At 44.3% G+C, this 10,958-nt stretch overlaps 1 protein-coding gene across 1 annotated transcript; it reads left to right on the top strand.

The window, feature by feature from the left end:
* Positions 1 to 1,718: 1,718 nt before the first annotated feature.
* On the top strand, positions 1,719 to 4,351 carry LOC124007295 (leucine-rich repeat neuronal protein 4-like). The gene is made up of 2 exons (XM_046317752.1): positions 1,719 to 1,839; positions 2,572 to 4,351. Exons 1-2 carry the CDS (start codon positions 1,824 to 1,826, stop codon positions 3,318 to 3,320), a joined length of 765 nt encoding a protein of 254 aa, XP_046173708.1. The 5' UTR covers positions 1,719 to 1,823; the 3' UTR covers positions 3,321 to 4,351.
* Positions 4,352 to 10,958: the final 6,607 nt, after the last annotated feature.

Here is a 10,958-nt window from a genome sequence, read left to right as displayed (position 1 = left end):
TGTGGACAGGTGTCTTTTATACTGATAACAAGTTCAAACAGGTGCCATTAATACAGGTAACGAGTGGAGGACAGAGGAGCCTCTTAAAGAAGGAGTTACAGGTCTGTGAGAGCCAGAAATCTTGCTTGTTTGTAGATGACCAAATACTTATTTTCCACCATAATTTGGAAATAAATTCATTAAAAATCCTACAATGTGATTTTCTGGATTTTTTTTCTCATTTTGTCTGTCATAGTTGAAGTGTACCTATGATGAAAATTACAAGCCTCTCTCATCTTTTTAAGTGGGAGAACTTGCACAATTGGTGGCTGACTAAATACTTTTTTGCCCCACTGTATGTACATGTATATACTGTACTCTATATCATCTACTGCATCTTTATGTAATACATGTATCACTAGCCACTTTAAACTATGCCACTTTGTTTACATACCCTACATTACTCATCTCATATGTATTTTCTGTACTCGATACCATCTACTGCATCTTGCCTATGCCGTTCTGTACCATCACTCATTCATATATCTTTATGTACATATTCTTCATCCCTTTACACTTGTGTGTATAAAGTAGTAGTTGTGGAATTGTTAGGCTAGATTACTCGTTGGCTATTACTGCATGGTCAGAACTAGAAGCACAAGCATTTCGCTACACTCACATTTACATCTGCTAACCATTTGTATGTGACAAATACAATTTGATTTGATTTATTCAGGTTGACTTTTGGAATCCACATTTCTGTAATTTAACAGATTGTATTGCACAGTGCTAAGCAATTACTGACTACAACAGATATTGCAGGCACCAAAGGACTGAGGAAGTGGGCAAGAGAGAACTGGGATCAGTGTAACCATTGTAAAGCCCCTAATGCTTCATAGTCTCACAGCAAGATAATTCCATTTCCACCAGCTACATATTTTCACATCCCACCTGCCCTGACTAATTCTTACAAAACATTTTAGCGCCTGTCCAATCTCAGCCCTACGTGGGCATTAGTTCACTTTTTGTTTTTGTTTGTTTTGTATAGAGTAATTCTAGAAATGTGAAGAAGAAATCAATACACTCAACCTGATTCGCTATTCTATCTTATCCTTCTCTTGTCCTGCTTGTGCAACTGTTTCAATGTGTTGCTTTCTCTTGACTGAAAAGCCTCTCTTCAGTGTAAATAAGTAACTACTATTTTTGGTGAGCTTTGATTCAGAGCAGCAGGTGGGCAAGTCCAGTCCAGTCCAGTCAAATTCTTCTCTGACTTCATTCAACCACTGAACACTTGCCTCCTCCATGTATGATGACAGTATGTGCGTGTAGAACAGTCTTAACCAGACAGTGTTTGGGACAGTCATACAGCCAGTAAAGAGGGGGAAGGAGAGGTGAGCCATTGAGCAGAAGGGTTGGGAGGTACTGGTGTGTGTCTGACGGTGACAGATGTGTGTGAACCAGCCTGGGCAGCAGACAGAATCAACCCCATCCATTCACTGTGCTCCAGCCCGAAAGTCTCATTCATGAACAGGGTTTCTCTGGAAATAAACACACATCAATGGAATGCAATAGGAGTTCATGTGATTTGCAGCTGACTGCACTGGGAGTTACCTCACATACAGGGGAAGCAAGCGAGAAACACACACACGCACATTGCCAAACCACCATGGAACAGAGAGAGAGAGAGCGGTTGAGCAGGAAGAGAGGGATAGCAATAGACCGGGTAGAGAAGGGGTAAGGGGAGGGAGAAAAGAAGGAGGGGATTGTTGGGGAGTTAGGAAAAATGTATAAAAACAGGGAGAGACAGTAAAAGAACAGAAAGTAAGAGATTTCAAAAGCGATTAATGACTCGACTATCAGGTGAACAAATATTTTTTTATTTAATTTTCATCAATCTAAAATGTTCTATTCCTTATTCTATATGAATTACTAAAGAGACCATTTGTTTACAACCTTTTGAAGGCTTTTGACACACGTGTAACTCGTTAACTACTGGCATACAGTTTTGTTGATTCGGGTCGTCTCTCTCTCTGTAGTTCTACTAAACCTTACCTCCGTTTTTTAGCGTGTTCTGTTAGTATTAGTATGTTTATTCATCCAAACTTGTTTATCTAGGGTATCTTTCAGGTAGATGTACTGTTTTTGTATAGAATCATGTGGAGATTGCATTGGCAGCTCTGCTGTAGAGGTGGAGGTGCTGTGTGTGTGTAAAGCCTGGCTCTGACCTGTTGTGCAATAAAGTCTGCTAGTTAGATTATTATATAAACTAATAATCTTTGGGTTTCAGATTACTATGTTGTTGTTCTTTTAAATCCCACACGAGGGTGGTGCCTGTAACCACTTCCACTGGTGTGATAGATAAATAGGTTTGAATGAAATAAACTTGACGATTAAGCTGTACAATATCCCATGATGGTGAAATCAAGCCTTCTTCACAAATTTAAAAATAACAACACATTTGGAATCTTTTGTAAAAGTCTAACAGACTTAGTTCTTGGTATGTCTCCAAACGAATACATTTAGGGTGGGTTGTTTCATAAGCAGATCGTGTCAAACCCTCTGTAATGGAATGCTATTTTCTATCATCTTCAGATGCAATGTCCGCCCACAGGGATCCTCCACCTCCACTCATAATCCTCACACTGGCCCTTCTCAATGGATACTCCTCCTTCGCTGCACCCTCTGACGTCTCAGGGACCAACCACACAGCCACCCTTCCTCTAAGGCCACACGGACGCATGTATGAAATGTTGGCGCTCTCCTCAAATGATGACTATGACCTGAATTGGGACACCACTCCACCCCCGCCTACTCCCTCACGGGGCACCAATCCTCAGTCCTGTGACTACAACCCCTGCCGGGAGCTACAGACCCCCTGTGCCCAGCTGGCAGCCTCCAGCAGCTGCCTGTGTCCAGGGGTGAGTGGGCCCCACGTGGCCCCAGAGCCTCCAGACCTTAAGAGACTGTCTATGGAAGGGCCAGGGGTGGTTGTTCAGTGGTGTGCACCATCGTCTGTTGTGACCCATTATGAGGTGGTGGTGGGTACCCTGGAGCCCCTGGTGTTTGGGGAGGACAAGAGGAGTGGTGTTGTGGGAAAGGTGGGGCAGGGGGTGGAGGTGTGTGTGGTGGCGGTGAATGACGCAGGAGTCAGCGAGCGTCAGAGGCGGTCCTGTACGATGTACCAGCCCCCTGGAGACAGTAGTCTGGCCCTAAAAGCTGGGCTGATCGGAGGGGCCCTGGGGCTCCTGCTGCTCCTCTCACTGGCTGTCCTGCTTTGGAGGCACAGGGCTCGGAGAAAAGCAGATGCCAGGATCACCCGGGCCACGGAGGAAACACTATGAAAGAACTGAAGAAAGGCTATGGAAGAGGCTAACTCAAGAGTAGCTGTCCAGAACTGAGGCATATTTTACCATAAGAGACTGTTGTCTGTCTGTCTGTCTGTCCGTCTGTGCGTGCGTGTGTACACGTACTGAACAGGATGCTGAATAGGCCTGTGCTCATCAAAAGGCAGGAGGCACTCAGTCAGTCAGGTGATATGAAACAGCTTCCTGTCTTCTATACACATCTCAATTCAAACAATGACTCATCTCCTTTTGCTGACTTCAACTGCATTCACAGCCCAGATAAAATGCTAAAGCAAATACATTCAAAATGAAACAAGATGCAGGTAACATAACATAATATAATTAAAAAATATTAAAACAATGATTTATCATTTGTTATTCCTTATATAAACAAAACAGTTTGTCTTTTCTTGCTCATCACTGAAATAATATACATAGTCTAGAGGAGAAACATTTTAAACGGTTTCAGAAAAGGAAGTGTTATGTTCTGTTCTGTTATGTTCTGTTATGTTCTGTAAAGGCAACCATACAGCAGTTTTCAGTTACAAACAGCTGTTTAACTAGCGGCCTATGAAATCCCTCTTGAATGGGTTTGTGAGACAATGTCCTAGAAAATGTTGGTCGCCCAATCATATAGTATTGGCATCAGAACAAAACTAGCACCAGTGTTCTATTTCCCCACAGATGAGATTCATGTGAAAGCTTGTGCTGGATGGGAAACGGGGAGGGGTATGTAACCTCTTCCCCAGGCTATAATGAAATGCATTTGGCCGGCCGAGTCTAAGGGGGATGTGCCACAGGATGTTGTACTCCATTAGGAATAGTCTAAGTGGAAATATATAGGAAAAGTCCAAGTGGGATCCAACTCTGACATCACTCCAAGGAAGTAGATATGTAAAAGTTAGAGTAATTGTTATTTACCTTTATTTAACTAGGCAAGTCAGTTAAGAACAAATTCTTATTTTCAATGGCGGCCTAGGAACAGTGGGTAAACTGCCTGTTCAGGGGCAGAACGACAGATTTGTACCTTGTCAGCTCGGGGATTTGAACATGAAACCTTTCGGTTACTAGTCCAACGCTCTAGCCACTAGGCTACCCTGCCGCCCTGTTAAAGTTAGGGTTACGGTTAGTGTTTAGGGTAGGGATGTCCCAAGGTTCCCGCTAAGCATCTACTGTACAATATACACTGAGTGTACAAAATATTAGGAACACTTGCACTTTCCATGACATTGACTGACTGACCAGGTGAAGCTATGATCCCCTGGTAGTAGGTGCCAGGCTCACCGGTTTGAGACTGTCAACAACTGCAACACTGCTGGGTTTTTCACTCTCAACCGTTTCCCATGTGTATCGAGAATGGTCCACCACCAACAGGATATTCAGACAACTTGACAACTGTGGGAAGCATTGGAGTCAACATAGGTCAGCATCACCATGGTCAGAATCCCTGTGGATTGCTTTTGACACCTTGTAGAGGACGTGCCCCGACAAATTGTTCTGAGGGCAAAAGGGGGTGCAACTCAATATTAGGAAGGTGTTCCTAATGTTTTTTACACTCAGTGTATATCAGGGCCATATAGGCTAGCCTGAGTACCAGTCTGTTTAGCTAACATTCCACTCCTTTTACTCAGTGTCATTTCGCACATGAAAGACTTGGGGCCAAGGGCTGAGGGTTCATATGTTTACCAGATCTACCACTAAGGGGCAGCAGACTCCATAGATCCAGATTTCTGATACTGGTAGGCAAAGACTACCTCAAATATTGGTACAAAAGTATAGCCTACAAACAGACTTGGCACTGAACATACAATATGACAATTATGGAAATAAATATAAATAGTACACTCTTTGTGTTGGTTTGGTCATTAGGCCTCTACTTGAATTCCTTTGTCATTTGCAGCCTGATATAAATACAGTTAGTAAGTTTATTAAAGTTTTTTATTTAAAGCCTACGAGGCTGGGGGTTTTATTTAAAGCCTACGAGGCTGGGGGATTTATTTAAAGCCTACGAGGCTGGGGGTTTTATTTAAAGCCTACGAGGCTGGGTTTTTTATTTAAAGCCTACGAGGCTGGGGTTTTTATTTAAAGCCTACGAGGCTGGGGGTTTTATTTAAAGCCTACGAGGCTGGGTTTTTTATTTAAAGCCTACGAGGCTGGGGTTTTTATTTAAAGCCTACGAGGCTGGGTTTTTATTTAAAGCCTACGAGGCTGGGGGTTTTATTTAAAGCCTACGAGGCTGGGTTTTTTATTTAAAGCCTACGAGGCTGGGGGTTTTATTTAAAGCCTACGAGGCTGGGGTTTTTATTTAAAGCCTACGAGGCTGGGGGTTTTTGGTCATACCAAAGAGTATTGACTATTCATACCATAGCCATTATTGTCAGATGGGTAGCCAGCATTTGCTGATCCCCCTCGCTTGATCTCCGGCCATTGATTTGGCGGCAGAGGGCTTGTTCGAAATGGCAGTCGACTATGCAGGCGACTACCGAATGACTGATCTACAAAGAACCTGCCATCATAAATAACTAGACTTATTATTATTTGTAGATCAGTCACAATTTACCCATGATACATTATAGTTTTGATCCTCTTGAACAGGGCCAGTGTCACTCCATCGAATGGAAACCAGAGCGTTCGTGCACAAACCCATGCAGTGTGACAAATGTAAATGATTTGGTTATCTGTCTGTAAATGGGAGCAGTATTATATGCCAGCTGAGCCTAAATGCTGCAATTGTGGTGGTGAACATGCACCTGAATTTCTGAATCAAATCAAATCAAATGTATTTATAAAGCCCTTCTTACATCAGCTGATATCTCAAAGTGCTGTACAGAAACCCAGCCTAAAACCCCAAACAGCAAGCAATGCAGGTGTAGAAGCATGGTGGCTAGGAAAAACTGCCTAGATAGAAAGGCCCAAACCTAGGAAGAAACCTAGGGAAGTACCAGGCTATGTGGGGTGGCCAGTCCTCTTCTGGCTGTGCCGGGTGGAGACTATAACAGAACATGGCCAAGATGTTCAAATGTTCATAGATGACCAGCAGGGTCAAATAATAACAATCACAGTGGTTGTCGAGGGTGCAACAGGTCAGCACATCAGGAGTAAATGTCAGTTGGCTTTTCATAGCCGATCACATTCAGAGTATCTCTACCGCTCCTGCTGTCTCTAGAAAGTTGAAAACAGCAGGTCTGGGACAGGTAGCATGTCCGGTGAACAGGTCAGGGTTCCATAGCCGCAGGCAGAACAGTTGAAACTGGAGCAGCAGCACGGCCAGGTGAACTGGGGACAGCAAGGAGTCATCATGCCAGGTAGTCCTGAGGCATGGTCATAGGGCTCAGGTCCTCCGAGAGAGAGAAAGAAAGAATTAGAGAGTGCATACTTAAATTCACACAGGACACCGGATAAGACAGGAGAAATACTCCAGATATAACAGACTGACCCTAGCCCCCGACACATAAAGTACTGCAGCATAAATACTGGAGGCTGAGAGAGGAGGGGTCGGGAGACACTGTGGCCCCGTCCGACGAAGTGTCCTGTTCGGGTGAATGAGACGGAGGTGGCAAGAATAAGGGCTGTCCAGAATGTCTCCTAACCGGAGGCGGTCAGAATAAGGGCTGTCCAGAATGTCTCCTAACCGGAGGCGGTCAGAATAAGGGCTGTCCAGAATGTCTCCTAACCGGAGGCGGTCAGAATAAGGGCTGTCCAGAATGTCTCCTAACCGGAGGCGGTCAGAATAAGGGCTGTCCAGAATGTCTCCTAACCGGAGGCGGTCAGAATAAGGGCTGTCCAGAATGTCTCCTAACCGGAGGCGGTCAGAATAAGGGCTGTCCAGAATGTCTCCTAACCGGAGGCGGTCAGAATAAGGGCTGTCCAGAATGTCTCCTAACCGGAGACGGTCAGAATAAGGGCTGTCCAGAATGTCTCCTAACCGGAGGCGGTCAGAATAAGGGCTGTCCAGAATGTCTCCTAACCGGAGGCGGTCAGAATAAGGGCTGTCCAGAATGTCTCCTAACCGGAGGCGGTCAGAATAAGGGCTGTCCAGAATGTCTCCTAACCGGAGACGGTCAGAATAAGGGCTGTCCAGAATGTCTCCTAACCGGAGACGGTCAGAATAAGGGCTGTCCAGAATGTCTCCTAACCGGAGACGGCCAGAATTGTTATGCAGGTGAATGAGGACCCAAAAGCGACTTAGCGAAAACAGAGTCTTTATTCCAGTAAAACTCAAGACGAAAACAAAACATGAAAAAACTTAATTCCACTCGTAGTGACGAGGACAGACTGGAGACTCGACCATTGACTGCAGGTTGCCTCGGGAAGGCACCGACCGTAGCAGACTAAGGCACCTGCTACACGCAGCATCTGAAGGAGACAAGACACGACAGGGCGAGACAATGACACAGCACAGCGAACATCATACAAGGATCCGACAGGACAGAAACGGAAAACAAGGGGAGAAATAGGGACTCTAATCAGAGGACAAGATAGGGGACGGGTGTGAAAAGACTAAATGAGAGAGTAGGAGAATGAGGAACAGCTGGGAGCAGGAACGGAACGATAGAGAGAGGAGAGAGAGGGAGGGGGAGAGAGAGGGAGAAAAAAGGGAACGAACCTAATAAGACCAGCAGGGGGAAACGAACAGAAGGGAAAGCATAATGACAAGACAATATAAGACAAAACATGACAAGAATAAGGGCTGTCCAGAATGTCTCCTAACCGGAGACGGTCAGAATAAGGGCTGTCCAGAATGTCTCCTAACCGGAGGCGGTCAGAATAAGGGCTGTCCAGAATGTCTCCTAACCGGAGGCGGTCAGAATAAGGGCTGTCCAGAATGTCTCCTAACCGGAGGCGGTCAAAATAAGGGCTGTCCAGAATGTCTCCTAACCGGAGGCGGTCAGAATAAGCGCTGTCCAGAATGTCTCCTAACCGGAGGCGGTGAGAAGAGTGGAAGAAAGGAGTGAAGTTGAGGAAGGAATGGTAGTAGGAGAAGAGACACCAGATTCCATGTTAACAGAGGGATCCTGACATGTTGCATGTTAAGAAGGTGGACTTTGTAGTGTTTATTACTTTGTCGCGTTTTTACTTTGTAGCGTGTATTACTTTGTAGTGATTATTACTTTGTAGCATTTATTACTTTGTAGCGTGTATTACTTTGTAGTGATTATTACTTTGTAGCATTTATTACTTTGTAGTGATTATTACTTTGTAGCATTTATTACTTTGTAGTGATTATTACTTTGTAGCATTTATTACTTTGTAGTGTTTATTAACTGCACAACTCAAACAGAGAGGAAATCTGAGACAATAGGCATCATTGTGAGAGCGGCTATGCGTTTTTGGGGATTCCTTTTTTCTTTTTCTGCGGAGGCATTACAAGTAATCATGTCGATGAATGCCCCGTCCTCACAGGCACCTGAGGGATGTGATTTGAATGTGACTGAATGAGTGGGATGGTTGTTTGATTTATTTGTGTATTTACTCAGCTCCCTCTTCCCATAATGGAAAATATTTGTATTTTTGTTTTGCTTCAATACCCTGTACAGTAGGTGGCAGCAATACAACAGGATGTGTAGTCTGACATAAAGCTTTAAAGAATAAAAATAATGGAGGAAGAGGGTGGGGTCAAACTATCTGCTTTGAAAAGTGAATCTCAGAACATGGGAATTTCTATGACTGGGGTAGCAGTAGATATAAAAGTTGACCAGTTGAGGGCAAAGCTTCCAGTTGTATGCGATGTTCGTCTTTTGATGCGACACAGACAGGGTGGTGAGTGGGGAAACAGGAGAGTCATGGCACCCTCACCCCCAGTTGTATTGCCCTTGTGGTTGCTATCTATGAAGCAGGAATGTGTGTGTGTGTGTGTGTGTGTGTGTGTGCGTGTGTGTGTGTGTGTGTGTGTGTGTGTGTGTGTGTGTGTGTGTGTGTGCGTGCGTGCGTGCGTGCGTGCGTGCGTGCGTGCGTGCGTGCGTGCGTGCGTGCGTGTGTGTGTGTGTGTGTGTGTGTGTGTGTGTGCGTGTGCGTGCGTGCGTGCGTGTTAGAAACAAGGTCAGAGAGTAATAGGATATGGCATGTGTCAAAATGATTGATTGGTGACAGGTGTCAAAAATGATTGATTGGTGACAGGTGTCAAAATGATTGATTGTTGACCTTTTGACCTGCTGACGTGTACTGAATATGTGCTCCCGCCCCGCCCCCCCATCCCCCTGTTCGTGTGGTCATGTGTTAGAGGGTGTGTGTTATTTTGTGGCCCATGCCCCCCTCCACCCCCCAGTTTTATCTCCCTTATGGTTGTTATCTATGAAGCAGGAATGTCTGGGGCTATAGATAGCGCTGGGGCCTCAGCATTAGAAATGTCCAGAACAAGCCATCTTTAAGACCTGAATATGAGTGTGTGTGTGTGTGTGTGTGTGTGTGTGTGTGTGTGTGTGTGTGTGTGTGTGTGTGTGTGTGTGTGTGTGTGTGTGTGTGTGTGTGTGTGTGTGTGTGTGTGTGTGTGTGTGTGTGTGTTAGAAACAAGGTCCCTTGGAATTGTGTCCATTTCAGGCTTTAAACAACAATTAAACAGCCATCTAAATAATGTTTCTCAGCCTAGTTTCCTATTTAGTTCTCTTTATATGTACAGGCACAGAGCTTTCAGATGGCTCCAGCCTAAGGATTTTCAGGGCATGTACACACAGGGAGATTAGAACCCCAAAGAAAAGATCCTAAAGCTACTTTCAGATTCAGCCACTTTATTTTACCTTTATTTTACTAGGCAAGTCAGTTAAGAACAAATTCTTATTTTCAATGACGGCCAGGGTTAACTGCCTGTTCAGGGGCAGAACGACAGATTTGTACCTTGTCAGCTCGGGGATTTGAACTTGCAACCTTTCGGTTACTCTAACCACTAGGCTACCCTGCCGCTACCCTGAAAGGCCTTTACTTATGGCTAAACAGCTTCTACACAGCTTATTAATTAATGCTGTGGGATGAAATTAGGTGTTTCTAGGAGGGCTTAAACAAATCTACAGTGAAACAAACATGTACACTTTCCACACATATTTATTGACTTTTAAAAAGACCACAGTAACATGACAGAATTTGTGTAAATGCGACGAAATCTGCTAGTGGATATTAAATGTACAACAGTAGTATTCGGTAACAAGCAATACGTGTTAAACATGTGGCACAGGCAATCATGACAGCCTCTTTATGAAAGGCCATACACTTTCAAAAGTTCAAACACTGAAACACCCCCCAGTTCAACCAGGTCCCTAGACATCAATCAGCATGACTACTTCAAAGGATGCAATATAGATACAGTGCCTTGCGAAAGTATTCGGCCCCCTTGAACTTTGCGACCTTTTGCCACATTTCAGGCTTCAAACATAAAGATATAAAACTGTATTTTTTGTTAAGAATCAACAACAAGTGGGACACAATCATGAAGTGGAACGACATTTATTGGATATTTCAAACTGTTTTAACAAATCAAAAACTGAAAAATTGGACGTGCAAAATTATTCAGCCCCTTTACTTTCAGTGCAGCAAACTTTCTCCAGAAGTTCAGTGAGGATCTCTGAATGATCCAATGTTGACCTAAATGACTAATGATGATAAATACAATCCACCTGTGTGTAATCACACCCTCTAACACGTGAC

The sequence above is a fragment of the Oncorhynchus gorbuscha genome, linkage group LG20 (genome assembly GCF_021184085.1).
Source record: "Oncorhynchus gorbuscha isolate QuinsamMale2020 ecotype Even-year linkage group LG20, OgorEven_v1.0, whole genome shotgun sequence".
NCBI classification, from domain to species: domain Eukaryota; kingdom Metazoa; phylum Chordata; class Actinopteri; order Salmoniformes; family Salmonidae; genus Oncorhynchus; species Oncorhynchus gorbuscha.
Note: the sequence above shows the minus strand (reverse complement) of the source record. Positions and strands in the feature narration are given on the sequence as shown.